Genomic DNA, 17,220 nt, shown 5'->3' with positions numbered 1-17,220 from the left:
TTCTGGTAGTCTATTTCTTTAGTAAAGTTTACCACCTTCTGTTTTAAGACATTTATCTTCCCATTTCTTTCCTCCAGATTTCTTGTTGAAAATCCATTTTTTCCTTTGTATATCTGATTGCAGTTGTCATAGAGTTATTCCTCCTATATGTAGATCTAAGTTTACAATTGTTTTTTATATTGGTTGATTGGTTGTTATTGTTTTGATTTACTCATCTTTCTGACTTTAATTCCTGAATTGGGACTTCGTGTGAGGGTGAAACTTGGAGGTGAGGAGGATGCTCTCATTGGCAGTTTTGTTTGGTAGGATCGAGTGGTCAGCCTTGTTTCACTCTTCAGTACAGGAGGCCCTGGTTCAGGGAGCATGTACTGGACTGTTGGCTTCCTTTCCAATTAATTGCCTTTGAGTTTCTTGTTGACCTCTTTTGCATTTTGGGGGTAGAAGTCACCTATTCTTAATTTCTCACTGGATTTTTTGATCATTACCATGTTTGTTATGAACTTCAGGCTTTGGCTACAGTAGGGATGTGGGAGATGTCTGTTTTGCATCCCATTCAGGTAGCTGTCTTCCTAGAATTTCTCCTTTTGGGCTTTTCTAGTACCTATCTGGGTGTTTATTTGCCTGGAAATAAATTACTTAGAATTATTGAATTATGATTTTATTTTCCTGCAACAGCAGCCCAGTTGACATTCTTGTTTACCCATCCCTTTAAAATGAGGTGACAAGTGGGCTTTTTTTTTCCTTTGGTCCCTTTTTTTCAATATATTATTTATGGAAGTGGAATTTAACTGGTAAAATCACTAGCGTCTTGACCTCTCCTGTGTTTTTCATATTTGTCTGGTGTTTTTTTTTCTTCTTTATTCTGAAAACTAGGATGATGGTGGCTGGACACCAATGATTTGGGCCACCGAATATAAGCATATCGATCTTGTGAAGCTCTTGCTAGCTACAGGATCAGACATCAATATACGAGACAATGTAAGTGTGTTTATAACATTTTGGCACTACAAATGCAGTCATTTGGAGAAGAAATTTATAATTAAGCACATAGTTGACAATATCTTAAACTGTTGATATAATTTACTTTTTTCTATTTTTTGTCTCTTGAATAGGCACTGGCAAGTAATTCTGTTATCTACTTTTCTCAATATGATGTGAAATAATTTTCATCAATAAGCTGATTTTTCCTTTGCTGAATCTCAAAGTTACTTTGTAGACATAATGAATTACATTCTATAACCTATTAAAGAAGACAATATGTTTTTCACAGTTTTAAAAGGTTTTGAGATGCCAGATGATGTATTTTTTATTATAAGCTTAACATTTCACAAAATTTTATTAAATATATAGAAGGAGATATAAAACCTTACTTAGAATGTTTAGCATTTAACAAAGTAGATTCAAATAAATCAGCCAACTGCAAAGCAAAAAAAGGCAGGTAGAAGAATAGAAGTTTTTAAAACTCAAGTTCTATATATTTTTTACAACCTATTTAATGTCTTATTACATTATATCCTAGCCTTAGTTCTGCCTCTTTTATTATGAAGAAATATTCACATTATAAGTGTTCCATATATTTTTATAGATGCTTTTTTGGTAACTGACTTAACTATTTAGCATGTTTGTTTGGTTTTTTTTTTTGCCAAGTAATGAATTCTGCTTGTCAAATAAATATGTCCACTTTGACACTGAGTTTTTTGGTGTCAGTTTTATGAACAACTTAGAAGAGCTACACATAATTTTAGAATTCAGATGTTTCTTGACAGAGTCTTCCCACTTTGCCATAATCATATAGGAAATCTTTAATGCCCATTGACTTTGACATGTAAGCAGAATTGTAATTAATGAAAAGAATAGCCATCTTATCCATCTTTTAGTTTATGAACAAAAATAAAGTGCTTACTGCATGTAAAGCCGTAAATAGAAGGCAAGATAGCCTCTGCCTGCAATGAGCTTATACTCTAATGGAGGGGTGGACAACATATAAGGGAGTAGTGTTCTGGATGGGACATTTTTCCAATAACAATGGCAATAATGATTTCAGTCTGGCTCCAGAACTGGAAGTGGGGATAATTCCCATAGGATCAGGGCAGAGGGTAAAAAGATAGGCAGGTTCAAAGTGAAAATGATTAGAGTCAGCCTAGATCCTGTGAGGCAAGACTCCCTACTGGTGGCAGTGAAAGTCACAGGGCAGAAGTTCCTAAACCAAAGGAGACTGGAAAACATGAGAAATAGGGTAAATAGGAAGGGATCATAATTTTACCCCTAGGGCAAAGCATACTAAAACTCATCTGATGAAATTTTAGTTGATTAAGCTGTTTATATTTTTCTTTCTAGGAAGAAAATATTTGTTTGCATTGGGCAGCTTTTTCTGGCTGTGTTGAAATAGCAGAGATATTGTTGGCTGCTAAGTGTGATTTACATGCAGTAAACATTCATGGAGACTCACCCTTGCACATTGCAGCCAGGGAAAACCGCTATGATTGTGTGGTGTAAGTATGGCTTAGACCAGGACTCCTTAAAACTTTTCCGCTTGTGACCCCTTTTTGCCCAAGAAATTTTTAGTTGACCCTGGGTATATAGGTATATAAAATAGGTATACAAGTCAAACATTTTCTGATAATAAATCATGAAGAAATTTATTTTAAAACAGTTCTCTGGTATACATATAATTTTACCATTTATTAAAGACAAAAGCAAGTTTGCATACTAATGAGATGGATATGCTTGTTCATTTTTACATAAAGAATTAAATCTTGACAGAATATTTGATACTGCAGGAGTAGAGCATCTTTAATTTACAATACTGAGAACACTGCTTCACATAAATACGTAGTACAAAATGGCAGAAGTATGTTTAGGGCCATTTCAGAAATTGTTGGAAATTCTGTTCTAATCCCAAGCCAAAATTCATATAACAATTTTGTATGTGCAGTAAAAACACTGCAATTCATAACATAGAGTAGTGTCGAATCTGAGCCTAGGTGTTCCTGACAGCATTTGTTGGCATTGTGTGGCATGACAGCATGTACAGTGCAAAGTGTACATGTTGTGTGTTCAGAACCAAGGCTACAGTGAAGTTACATGATACAGCATGGGCAAGCACTGCCAGAAATACATTGGATTTGTTACATGTTTGATTTTGATTTGATTTTTGTTTCGTGTTCAGAAACCCTTTACTGTTGCCAGATTTTTTTGTGACCCCCACATTCAGTTATGCAACCCCATGTTGGCTTAGATTATCACTAACCTTAATTATTCCAGAGTTGGTATGTGTTTCTGTGTTTACTTGAGAAGATTGTACATAAAGAGACAAATGAAAATCTCTGAATACTAAGAAAATGGCATCTTTTTTATGGTACTATACAGATTTTGATTTCTGGTCATTCTACACTGAGTCTTAGAAGGGTTCTGTTGTCTTTCCATTTGCATAGCATTAAAGTGAACAATTAACATCAACCAAGGCACCCGGTACTTTTTCTACTTTAAGGCTGACTCAGTTTTTCTGTACTTTTTGAAGGGAGTGTTGGAAAATCCCCAAATTATTCATACTAGGAATTGTATGGCATTCTTGTCTGGTTTTATTCATAAATTTGTATAAAATTCATTGCGAAGTGATACACACATATATCCCCAACATGATACATATATCTATACATGAGATAGGGTAGACTTCATGAGATAGGATAGACTTCTCTTTATGACGATGCTTGATTTAAACTTGTACTACTGCAAGTTTAAGTTACAAGTAGACTATTCAGAGGAAGTTACTGTATAATGGGAGAAAACTAGTCTGGGATAAAACAATGATTGCTGTATCCCGTGTAATGCATAACTCAGAAATATTTGATAATTGACTGTATAGTCTAATGATATTCTAAAAAAAAGTTAAAACATCACTTGCTATGTCTTCAGGGGCTAGAAATTGCATTTGTGTTTATTCTCAATATAGATTGACTAGTAGTAAGGATCTGAATCACAGATTTAAAAAATAACATGCTAGCTCCAGTCCTTTATATTAACTTTTTAGTTAGAATGTAATTCATAGTGGCTTTTGAAAAAGAATGTGAGAGAAAAATGATGTTATTAGTAAATAATAATAAAGTTGAGCCTAATTTTTCAGAATCTCTGTTTAGTCCTTAGGCTAGTTTTGGATAATAACATAAACAAAAGAAAATGACTTTGATTTTAGTAGTGTTAGAAAGTTAACAAAATATTTCTCCTTCCTTGAAACATTTGTTGTTTCACTATAATCTTCAATATTAGGGTTGGGTTTTTGTTTTGTAGCCTCTTTCTCTCTCGTGGCTCTGATGTCACCCTAAAGAACAAGGAAGGAGAAACACCACTGCAGTGTTCCAGCCTCAACTCTCAGGTCTGGGGAGCTCTCCAAATGAATAAGACTCTCCGAGAATCTTCCAATGAGAAACCTGTCCAAGCAGAAAAGACAATGAGTAGGTAAGATTGACTTAGGTATCAAGTGAAGCGTTTTCTCCATCTAATCATTGACAAACTTCTAGATAACTGAAATCAATTCTGTGACAAACAATTCATAAATGTGACTACAAGTGAATTTGTAAGTAAAGTAACATTTCTTTCAAGCTGAAATATTTAAAGATTGTAATCAGAATAATTTTTCTCAAAGTGCCACCCTGTTGCTTTATCTTGTTCTTAAGTTTTATTCTGGGAGAACTTCATTTTTAAAATACAGAAAGTTTAACTCTTTCTCATTTCCAATGATAGAGACATTGCTCGAGGCTATGAACGAATTCCTATTCCTTGTGTCAATGCTGTGGACAATGAGCCATGCCCTAGTAACTACAAGTATGTTTCACAGAATTGTGTGACGTCCCCTATGAACATTGATAGAAACATTACTCATTTGCAGGTGAGTTAAGTGCTGAATCTTGTACGTCTAGCCTTTTGTTGTACATTTTCAGAGGTTGAAGAAGGTCAAAACATACTTTGAAACAGATACCTTTGGTGCTTCCAGTACTGTTTTCTTATCTATAGTTAATTTCACCCTTCTTCTTCACCTTTAGAAGACTATGAGTGCTCCTTTTGTGTATGTTAGAAATATAAAAAGACAGTAACACTATTTAGAAAGAACATAGAAAGGAACTTTATAAAATATTGTGAATCAGCCTTTGAGATAGTTTTAAGAGATGGAATGGAAGGAAGAATATTGGTATAAACATGGTATGAACACAGAGGAAAATAGAGATCCATTATTTAATCAGGAAGAGTTGTACATGACTGAAACAGTTCAACAGAAACATTTGTCTTTTAGTAAGATATGAGATTGAGTTTTCTTTTTTAAGCAGTGCTGTTGTATCTTTTCTTTTTTCAGTACTGTGTATGCATAGATGATTGCTCTTCTAGCAACTGCATGTGTGGCCAGCTCAGTATGCGGTGCTGGTATGACAAGGTGAGCATCATGTTGCCTTCTGAAACCTGTTTCTCATTTAGTTAATGTTATCACAGAAAAGTTTTTCATTTAAATTAATGAAAATAGCGAAGCATGTCTGTGATATTCAGTGCTTTAAAAAAAATTCTAAATAATGTCCTGTCAAGATTTTTTAAAAGTATTCTTTCTTAGAGAGCTCCCAAATCAAGCTATAACAAAAATTTAGCCTTAAATATGACTGAATCATAGTCGCGATGCTTAGCTAAATAATTTTACTGGTACCTGTTTGAATTTCTAATCCATAGGACTTAATATGTCTTAGCATGACTTCTTTTTATAACCTAGCTTCTTTTCCAGCCTACTTTTCCAGACTTATTGTACATCATTCTTCTTCATACTCTCATGTTTCGATGAAACTGGCCTACTTTGTTTTCTCCTCACAGAACATTTTATCTCTCTTGTCCCTGACTTTGCGCAGGCTACTTACCTCTTCTATTCAACTGTTAAAGAAAGTCCATTTGACTTAATGTATGTAATAGCTGCAAACTCATCAAAGCAAACACTTCATGTTTTCATTATACCACACATTTAATCTCAGTTTTAAAGTATTCCTATTGATTTTTAAGACTTAATTGTTTAAATAGCTACATGGATTGTGCTGTTACTCTAAAAATAGCCAGAAGTGCATCAAAATGTTTGTTTAAAACAGAAATCACTGATAATAAATATTAGTGTTTTCTATTAATTTATCAAGTTAAGTTAAAGGTTTGGAATTCCTCTAAAATTGGTGGTGGGATGGAGAGAAATTCTGGTACGTAACTGATAGTGATTTTCATCAAACTAACCTTTAGTAATTGGTAATGGATTCTCATCCATGCATAGGTTCTTTGTGAAGATTAAGTATTTTGGAATCTTTTCTCTTAAGTGCTTAAATTGTCTACGTAATTATGGTAAAAAGAGACTAGGTAACAAGTATTAACTAAGATCTACTATGTATAAAGTGCATACAGAAGACTTTGTCCCCTTGCTCCTGTATCCTCTCAGAGTTGGTTTAAAAAATAGAGTGGTTCATGGACTTAAGGAGGCAAAGGGGGAGAGACAAAAATATGCACACTATTAATGATGTTAGAACAATGATAAAGTAGTTCTCCAACAAACTAATATGTTATAAGTTGAATACGAGGGCTGCAAAAAATAGAGTAAAGTGAGATGTCATAGCAGGTGTGGAATTCCAGTGGTTGTGGGATTGAAATGACACAGAATGATATTACCTAAGGCTTAGAGATGGAAATAAGTCAGTTCTATTTATGCTTTCATTATTTTTAGTCTGACATTAATACCTGCCATACACATTTAACAGTATTTTTAGGAGGCTGAAATTTTATGTTTGTTTTTATATTTATTTACATGTATGTATATTGCTTTGCACACCTAAAAGTACCATGTGTAAATGTCTACTATGTTGCCTCCAATTCAGGTTAAATTAGTATAGTAGAAAGAACTTTCAGCTTAGTTCCAGGAGATGTCTGGACTTGAATTCTGCTTAATAACTTTATGACAGTGAGCAAGTCAAATCAGTGTCTCTGAACCTTTTCACTCATCAGCAAAATAGAGATTATAAATCTTACCAAATCTACCTCACAACATTGTGAAAATCACATGAGATTAATGTTTGTAAAGTGCTTAGTAAATGTTAAGAAAGACTTTGCCGTGTAGTGGATTGAGTGTTGGGCTTGTTTTCAGAAAAATATGATTTTGAATCTTGTCTGACATTTACTAGCAGTGCAACCATTGATTAAGTCACTTAACTTCTGATCTTCGATTTCCTTGTCTATAAATGGGGGATAGTAAGACATATAGTATCTATGTGACAAGGTTGTTGTGAAGCACACAAGAGATAATATCTATAAAGCCCTTTGCAAACTTTTAAGACTCTGTAAATGTCAAGTATTCTAGCTAATAGAAGTGTTTGCTTGTAGTAGTATTAGCTAGGAGACAGAAAGGTATCATCTTGGCTTGAAAGAAAAAGTAAAGAAAAATGAGACTTAAGAGAGATATGTGATTATTTGGTGCTAATCTTTGAGTACTAGGGGCCTGAACAGTTGAGATTTGACATAGTAGGTAGTCAGGAGCCACATTAGATTGTTATAAGTATAATAATGATGTGCTGAAATTATTGACATATGTGGATAGTAAAAAATGGAGAATCTACTTAGGGAGTCAGTTCTGGAATGTTTTTTCCAAAAGAACTGAAATGAAGAAAAGTGCTTGAATTTTTTTTTGAAGTGAGCATAATGTCAGATTCAACTTAAAATGTTCTGTAATTTTAAAAAATAGCTAAATGTATTTTTATTAATATATATTACTTTCTGCTGGGTTTATATATGCAGTTTTCAAGTATTCACTAATATTAAAATGAAATGGTATTTTAAAAGCATTTTAACCTAATTCTTCTTGAAATTCATTTTCCAAACATACATATACATCCTTTTGAGTGAGGTGATTCAATTTAAACTTCAGTTTAATTCACCTTAGGTTTATGAGTTTCTGTTATTTGTAAATATGCTTACTAAGAATGTTTAGTGGAGTGTTTTGTGACATGATATTGTGTGGCTGTCATAAAAAGTATATGAGAACAAGGACAGAATCCTAAAGTTACCTTTGGAGGTAACTTTATACATAGGGTATGATTAAAATCCGAACTCCCTGCAGCCTTTCCTTTGGGGAAGAATATCTGATTAGTGGCTCTTATAACCGAGGTTCCCAGTTGCAAAATTGCTTTTAAACTGTATGATATATAACAAAAAAGGATTTTTTAATGGATGGAGTGCCAGTCTTGGACATGGGTTTGGGCTCCAGCATAGACTTTGGATAAGTTACTGAACCTCTTTGAGTCTGTTAATGGGAGTTGTTGTATTTGGGATATATCACTGGGTTGTTATGAATAAAATGCTTGATAAACTATAAATATTATGAGTTTGAGATGTTTCTTTTACTTTTAGCCTTATTTGCCCTGAGTATAGTATGATTTTTATCTTCTCTCTGTTGCAGAAGTAAGGGAAAGAAAAAATTTATAGATTATTGAGCTCCCATTGAGTAATCAATAAATTAATGGTATTTCATTTAAAAAATAAAAACAGTAATACAATTGATGAATCCGAAATGCACATTTCTTCTCATAGGATGGTCGACTCCTGCCTGAATTCAACATGGCAGAACCTCCTTTGATCTTTGAGTGCAACCATGCTTGTTCTTGTTGGAGGAATTGCCGAAATAGGGTTGTGCAAAATGGGCTCAGGTAAGTTGAATATATTAGATACTAAAGAAATGCTTACTGAATGGAATTGAATTGAATTGTTGGCTTGTTGCCTAGAAGAAATCTAGTCATGTCTGTCTGGTTAAATAATCAGCAAATAATTAAGAAGAAAGTATTAAATGTAATTAAAAAGAAAGTACAAGAAGTTTTCTAATAGTTATAGCTATTCAGCATGAAGTGACTAGCTGCCTTGTGTTCTTAGGTGACAGGATTTTTGTCACTGAAGGTGTTCGAGCAGAATCCGAATGACCATCTGTTAGGTGTATTATAGCAGTAACTTCTGAACTGGTTGGGAAGTTAGTCTGAGTTTTCTACAAGGTCTCTTCCAACTCGGAGATTTCCTTTGTTCTAAATGGTCCTTAGATATGCTATTTTGAAACTCTGCAAGATTTGAAATATTTGGGCTCTAGAAAGGTGATAATCTGTTTCTTATTTTATTATTAATATTTTATTAATTATAATAATATAGTATATCATTATTATATAAAATATAAATATATCTTGGATTTTATTAATATGATAAAATTTATAATGAAATTGTTGTATTACATATAAATAACATACAATATTACAATATTATATAATGTAATATATGATATAAAATATAAAAAAGAATATAATATAAGAACATATTTAAAATATAAAGCATAATTATATTAATTCTTATTTGAAAAATTCAAATGTATTTTTACATTGTTCAGAGACTGAACTTTTTTTAGAGGAGAATTAAAACTCTTCTTTTCTTCCTCTGTATTCAGATGTTGTATGTTTGAAAATCATTGTTTACATGTCATCCATCATTTAGCTATTATGTCTTTCTCTTAAGTTTAGCTAAACCATAGACAATAAAAGCAGATGCTTCCCATTTGCTCTGCGATGATGCTGGTGTTTATGATTGTGGACCTGGTAGAACTAACAGAATCTGGTTTGTTTGCATTTAAATTCAAATAAGCTTATTTAGCACAAATATGTATTTTGAAGTCCGTATTTAAACTTTGCTTTAACTACCCAGTACTATGCTCTAGTTTTTATATCATGCACAAGGGTAACTTTCAGACCTTTTAGTAACTCCTGGTTCCCACTTCATTCTTATGAAACCAGCTTTTGATTTATTTTCTGTTCTCCCACTCTCTCATGCAATTTATCCATAAAACTAGCATGTGACTAAGTTCCCCTAGACTATAACTTTATATTCCTTTAGTATCTCTGTGTTGTAAACACAGAGAAGATATTCTTAGTCAGAGTCCTATTTCCTAACACTTTGTACTCCAGAGAAGAGTCATTAGAGTTCTCATTGGTTATTGTGTGTTGTTCATAAGTTATGAGGTTATGTTTTCTGAAACTTCAGAGAAAGAAAGTTAGACTTAACATGATTTCAGTTTAACTCAGTTTGATTCTTTTCTAATTGTTGACACATCAGTAACCCTCATGTGTGTTGTGCATGTAATAATTTTCCATTAACCCAACTATTTAATGAACTGAACACTTTGTTACACAGCTATATGGAGAACTGACTTTATGTAGCTCTTTGTCAACATGAATTTGTATTCTTGTTCATTTTTATACTGTTTTATGTATGTGTTTTAATTTCCCTTCTCATAACACCTAATATTGGGCTTTGCACAACAACATAACATAATAATAAACACACATATGCTTATTGGTGGTTGTTGCTTGACAGAATCTCATCTACAATGAGTAATGTTTGTCAGATAGATAGAACATTTATTAAGTATTTATATTCTAATGGGGAAAACTAATACATGAAAGAGTATTGGAAAAGAAGAACAGGGGATTATGGCTAGAGCCTACAGGAAGTGGTGTGGTGGTCTGGCTTCCAGCAAAATAAGGCAAAAAGCTCACCTATCAGAGTTGGATGAGTCCTAAATTCCCAATGGGAAATGGATGGTTATAGAGTGGGTTCATGATGGAAGACTGTAAGAAGTTAATAGGACCATTCTACTTCTTAGACTCAAATTTCTTACCTTTTAGCACTGGTAATTCCTGTGATCCTCAAGGTAGGGAAGATACACATAAAACATGATCACTAATGGTTGTTGCTTACCAGATTCATTGTCTACTTCTTCAGTCCCAGTTTTCTGGACTTAATAGGTTTGCCTGACTGCATTTTACATTTTCTTTGCCCTACAGATAAAAAAAAGCAATCTTATTATTACCATGCTTGAGAACAACCTGTTAATCTACAAGAATATCAACATTCTCTTCATTTGATTTAGAGAATATTAAATATACTGCCATAATATATTTCGTTATGTTTTTGTTTAAGCACTTCAAATAATTCAGCCAAGCAAAAGTATTATGCCGTATTTAAAGCAAATCACCTGAGGATGGTCTGATTTCCTCCAGATCATACTCTTTAACCTCAAAATGATGGTTTTTTGTTTGTTTTTTAGGTCATTGATTTTAGGACCTTAGTAGCATAGATTTAGAGCTGCAAGTGACTTTAGTCCATCCCCCTCAAATGACAGATGAAGAAACTGAGGCTCAGGGAGGCTAAGTGACTTGCTGGTCACCCAGTCAGTAAGTGGTAAAATCAGGATGTGAAATCATGTCCTTTCAGTGCCAAATACAGTGCTCATTCCACGTGATAATGCATAAGAGAGAACTAACTACTTTTAGTATATGCTCTACACTGTATACTGTTTCTTTGTTACCTTAGTGAGCTTATAATTAGGTGTCTGAGGGGTTACCTTGTATGTTGGTATAATACCACATTTTCTTTTCTCAGGACTCGATTACAACTTTATCGGACACAAAATATGGGTTGGGGTGTACGGTCCATGCAAGACATTCCACTGGGGACCTTTGTCTGCGAGTAAGTAAGGTCATTGGATGACTCCGTGTTGCATTTTAAATTTCATAATTCTTTGGCATGGAATTTGTTGCTTAATTCTAGTCAGTCTCAGAAGATATTAACCCAGAATTTACATGAGTTTAATATATTTAGAATGTTCCAAATAGTGGCAGAGCTTAAAACACAGAGCTGAAATAGAAACTGGTAGGGATGCCTATGAATGAACTGCTTTTCTCCCCATGGGGATAAAGAACGCCATTCATCTTCTGATACTCTATCTATCCCTGCCCTCATACTAAGGGACTTTAACATGTAAATGCTCCCTCACACCTCCTAACCACTCAAGTCATCAACCTATTTACTTCCATGACCAGTTCTTCAGTTCCATCTCAGCCACACACAAAGATAGTCATACCCTTAATTTTGCCATCATCCACGAATGTACCACCTGCATTTTAAAGAATTCCAAATTCCAGACAAAGTCCCTTTGTCTGGCTGTAATCTGTTTTCTGCCTGTCCCTCTGCCTTCCCTCATGCCCTACTCTTCATCTACACCATGACTTCTAATCCTTCGACCCCTCACTTCTCTCCCAGGCCACCTCACTTGCACTAGCCACCCTCTCTTTTCCCCATCTTAACCTTTTGGTGAACCATTTCAGCTCTATAATGTCCTTTTCTCAGTTGCTCTCCACCAAGCTTCAGCCTTGAATCATTCCTACCATTCAACACCTTTACTCCTATACATGTGGATGAAGATGGAGAAAATCACCATTCTGATTGGATCCTCTACAAGTTTATGTTACACCAACCTGAATGTACCCTTACTCCTGCTAAGCAGTCCTCCTATACTTCCCTTTCCTACTCACCATCCCACTCTCCCAGCAGTTCTTCTGAATCTTTTCATCCCTACTCATACTTCCCATGTCTTCTCTTCCCTCTACTCTCTCAGCTTAGAACTTTGCCACATATTTCATAGAAAAAAATTGAGGCTATTGATTTATTTACCACCTAATATTATTAAGCTCCCTCCTCTCTTTCTTCACTATCTCCTCTTCACCTTATCTTACATAATGAGATGGCCTTTCTGCTTACCAAGGCTAACCTCTCCTTCTTCCCTCCCCCTCAAATGATCCCATTTCATACCATCTCCTCCAACAGATTGTCCCCTCTGTCATTTCCACTCTTAGCACTTATTTTCAATCTCTCTCGGTCTACCGGTGCCTTCCCTACCACCTACAAACATGGCCATGTCTCCGCCATCCTGAAAAAAAGCCTCTTTTGATCTGTCCATCCCCACTATCATCTTGTATTTCTTCTCCCCTTTGTGGCTAAACTCTACAATTTGTGTCTCCACTTTCTCTCCTCTCCTTAACCCCTTAAAATCTGGCCTATGACCTTATGATTCCATTGAAACTGCTCTCTCCAGAGTTAACAGTGATATCTTGGAAGCCAGATATAATGGCCTTTTCTTAGTCCTCATTTTCCTCAACCTCTCTATAGCCTTTGACACTGCTGATCACACTTTGTTGCTTGGCAGTTTTTTCTCTAGGTTTTTGCTGCACCACTTCCTTCCAGTCAGACCCCTCTTTCTTATTTCCTTTGTTGGATCCTCATCGAGGTCATGCCCACTAACCACAGGGGTCTCACAGGGTTTCTGTCCTGGGCCCTTTTCTCCTTCTGTGCTACTTAACTTGCTGGTGTCATCAGCTTCCATAGATCTACTGATGACTTTCAAATCTACCCATCCTGTCCTAATGTCTCTGTTGTCCTCTGGTCTTGCATTTCCAACTGCCTTTCAGACATCTTGAAGTGGATGGCCATTTTACATCTTAAACTCATCATGTCCAAAACTGAACTCATCGTTCCCCTAAATCCTCCCCTTTTGAACTTCTCTTTTACTTTTGAGGTCACCGCCATCCTCTTAGTCCACTGGACTTGCAACCTAGGTATCATCCTTGACTCCTAACCATCTCTCCCTCCCCCCCACTTCCCTGCCCCCCATCCAGGCTGTTGCCAAGGTTTGTTGATTTCACTTTTGCATCTCTCAAATGTGCCACTTCCTGACACTGCCACTACCCTGGTTCAGGCCTTTATTACCTTACACTTCAATTATTACAATAGTCTACTGGCCCTGCTTCAAGTCTCTTCTCACACTAATCTATTCTTTATTCAGACACTAAAGTGATTTTCCTGAAGTGCAAATCTAACCATGTCACTCCCTCCACACCTCCACTAAATAAACTCCAGTGACTCCCTATCACCTCAAGGATCAAATACAAAATACTCTGGCATTCAAAGTCCTCCTCCTACATATCCAGTCTTCTTATACCTTATTCCCCATTACTTACTCTTTGTTTCAGTGACATTAGCCTGTTTGCTGTTCTTGGAACAAGATTCTCCATATTGAGGCAGCTAGGTGGCACAGTGGATACAGCACCAGCCCTGGAGTCAGGAGGACCTGAGTTCAGATCCGGCCTCAGACACATAAAAATACCAGCTGTGTGACTCTGGGCAAGTCACTTAACCCCAATTGCCTCACCAAAAAAAAAAAAAGAAAAAAAGATTCTCTGTATCTTGACTCTGGGCATTTTCTTTGGCTGTCGACTCCTATGCCTTGAATGTTCTCCCTTCCCCTTTCTACTTCTTGACTTGACTGGCTTCAAGTCCCAACTAAAGTCCCACCTTCTACTGGAAGCCTTTCCCAACTCCTCTTGTAATGCCTTTTATCTCTTAATTATTTCCTTTTTATACTGTATGTGGCTTGTTTGGATATATTTATTGACTTCATTTCTTCATTTGATTGTGAGCTCCTTGAGGGCAGGAACTGTCTTTTGCCTCTTTTTGTATACATAGTACCTGGTACATAGAAGGTGGTTAATAAATATTTATTGCCTTACATGCCAACTGAGCTCCATCAGTGTAGCACCTAGTATTGTTTCTTCCACATTATCATTTACATTAAAATACTCATCAATTATATTGACATTTTTTCTTGATGTGGCCATTGTCATTAATTGATTTGCAAAATAGTTAATCTTCTGCAACATCAACATGTTTCAATAACTTGCATCTCTATATAAAATATATGGGTATATATGTATACCATTCATTTAATATACATGAATATATAATCAAATGAATATTAATTATCCACTTGTAATGCAAACTAGAAAGAGTTTAGGTTTTTTACTTGATTGACCACAAAGGTCTCCAGACCTATGGTTATCGTCTGCAGGTTGGAACCATTCAAAGTTGCTTTATATTTTACTCACCAGGTATAATTTCAGTGTATCAGTAACTGCAGTTAGCACCAACATTATTCCTATGGAATGGAGTCTTTTGTCCTTGGCAATCCTGTATATAACCTATTATATGATAATAAGTAGTTCTTTTTGTGTTAAGACATGATTTTTGAGAAAGTTCATTTTTTCATAATAAAAGCATTTTTTTCCTGTGGCAAAATTTTCTTATTTTGTCAGCATATTCTGCATGTATGCAGCTTGTTCGAAAACATTTAGTGCAGTTTTAAGCTTTAGTAGCTCCACTAAGACTGTTTGAATACCTTGTACTTTCAAGATGACATCTAAATTTATTAGATTTCCTGAGCTAATGCATTCATATAGTGTAAGTACAGTTTGTTTTTCTATCCGTTAATGTACTTAAGAATCTAATAATAAGAACTGTGGATTGTATTTTCTGCATTGAGCTTCTTTGTGTTTCTTTTATTTAACCTGTCTTTTGTTACTCTTGTACTTGTTTCAACTGCTCAAATCAGTTTTATTTTTGTACTAGTTATATATATCAGTCATGAAAATTTATTAATTTACTTTTCTTAGGAATTACACAATGCAAAATTTCAAAAATTAAGTTTTATTTTAGAAAATTTCAAGTGATTATAACCATTATTAAATATTCCAGTTTGTTAAAAGTTGTAGATTTCTTTAGAAATCAGTTATTATATTGTACTTGCTAAATATGAATGACGTGGCAATATATAACTGATTTTATGGTATATTCCACATAATGATTATTTAACTTTGAGTTTTTTTACTTCATATTCAAATGCAAGATATACTGTGATGGCATAACTCATCTGAGCCCCTGCTGACTGGTCCTGATGGTCTCAGATCTCACCCTTGTCAAATATGTCACAAACCAACTAAAATTTGACCTAGTTTGGACATACCGTGTTAAGTAATCAAAATGCTGCTTTCACTGTTGAACAGATTTTTCATGTTCATTATTTTTTTACTTTGAGTTGAACTTTGTTTTCATGGAAAAGGGAAGATGCTTTTGTGAGGGAGTTGTACCTAAAAATATACAGAGACTTTGACTATTGCTTCATGTTCTTCCTGAAAAGGTCTTCCAATCAGGTTTGTTTAAAAAAAAAAAAGGTGCTGACAAGTGTGGTTCTAAGGATGGGAAATCATGTGCTCACTCAGTTTTAGTAATCTAACCCGTGGGTTGCTTTGATATTCATCATTAAATGTGCATAGGTTTCTCATTGCCATGTTTTACTTCTATAGATATGTTGGAGAGCTGATTTCTGATTCAGAAGCTGATGTTCGAGAAGAGGATTCCTATCTCTTTGATCTGGACAACAAGGTAGTGCTTCAGGGCAATTCAGGGATTATTCTCTAGGTAAAAGTCTGTCCAAAATATATACATTGTTATTGTGTCCCCAAGATGAAACTTTTCTCTTCATCTGATAGATTTTTTTTTCACCCTGGATAGCCTTTAGTTATTTTTATTTTAGTTTAATTGGTGTAAAAAGAGGAAGGTATATTTCCTCATGTCTTCTCTGGTACTCAAATTGAATGTTACATAACACTGATTTTAATTTTATTCTTTTCATTTACATTACAGTAGTTATTTTACATGTTCCTGGTTTAACTTCACTCTGTATCAGTTCTTTCTTACAAGTTTGACCATATTTCCCTGAATTTTTTATATTTATTTTTTATTACACAGTAGTATTCCATTACATTTATAAACCGCAGTTTGTTAAGCCATTCCCTAGTCATTTGGCATACATTTTGCTTCCAGTTCTTTGACACCATAAAAAGTATTCCATTTCCTGATTGATAAAAAATGATAGGCATATTGCCCTTTTGGTTTTGATTTTTTTTTGTTCTGTATTGCTTTATTTCTTCCCATATGTCTTTGTATGTTCACATTTATAATTTCTTGAAGCATAATAATGTTTCATTTTATTCATGTACTATAGTTTATTTAGCTTTTCTCCAATAAATATCTACAGGTAGTTTTTTGTTTGTTTTGTTTTGTTTTTTGCTAATACAGATTTTGCAACTATGAATATTTTAGCACAGATATAGCATTGACTGTGGAGTCAGAGAACCTGAGTTCGTATTCTGCCTCAGACACCTGCTGCTTTTATGATCTTGAGCAAGTTACTAAATCTCTTTGAGTCTCAGTTTCCTCATCTGCAAAATGAAGGGTTTGGATTAGATGACTTCTGAGGTCCCTTCTGCTTATATGAACCTATGATGTTTTTTTCTTGTTTTTAATCTCCTTAGCATATAAGCTAAGAGTAGGATTGCAGGGCCAAAGAATATTGACTGACTTAGCAGTTTTCAATCTTTGGTTCTTCTTAATATTTTAATATCTTTTCATTGAAGCAATATGTGAATAAAAGATGCAGTGGAGAAAATGGTAGACTGGAGC

General features: G+C 34.6%; 1 protein-coding gene across 11 annotated transcripts in view; it reads left to right on the top strand.

The window, feature by feature from the left end:
• Nucleotides 1-17,220, top strand: part of EHMT1 (euchromatic histone lysine methyltransferase 1) — a 297,878-nt gene that overhangs the window by 244,675 nt on the left and 35,983 nt on the right. For all 11 annotated transcript variants that reach the window (XM_078149928.1, XM_020981693.2, XM_020981698.1 and 8 more), the window contains 8 exons: nt 874-978; nt 2,338-2,492; nt 4,288-4,455; nt 4,741-4,885; nt 5,348-5,425; nt 8,587-8,702; nt 11,470-11,556; nt 16,062-16,140. In XM_078149928.1, the coding sequence (XP_078006054.1) occupies nt 874-978; nt 2,338-2,492; nt 4,288-4,455; nt 4,741-4,885; nt 5,348-5,425; nt 8,587-8,702; nt 11,470-11,556; nt 16,062-16,140 (933 nt within the window). The remainder of the gene's footprint in view (nt 1-873; nt 979-2,337; nt 2,493-4,287; nt 4,456-4,740; nt 4,886-5,347; nt 5,426-8,586; nt 8,703-11,469; nt 11,557-16,061; nt 16,141-17,220) is intronic.

Source organism: Phascolarctos cinereus, unplaced genomic scaffold, assembly GCF_003287225.1.
Source record: "Phascolarctos cinereus isolate Bilbo 61053 unplaced genomic scaffold, phaCin_HiC Scaffold_2;HRSCAF=192, whole genome shotgun sequence".
In the NCBI taxonomy this organism is placed as follows: domain Eukaryota; kingdom Metazoa; phylum Chordata; class Mammalia; order Diprotodontia; family Phascolarctidae; genus Phascolarctos; species Phascolarctos cinereus.
The sequence above is the reverse complement of the archived record's forward strand: the minus strand, read 5'-3'. Positions and strand labels throughout refer to the sequence as shown.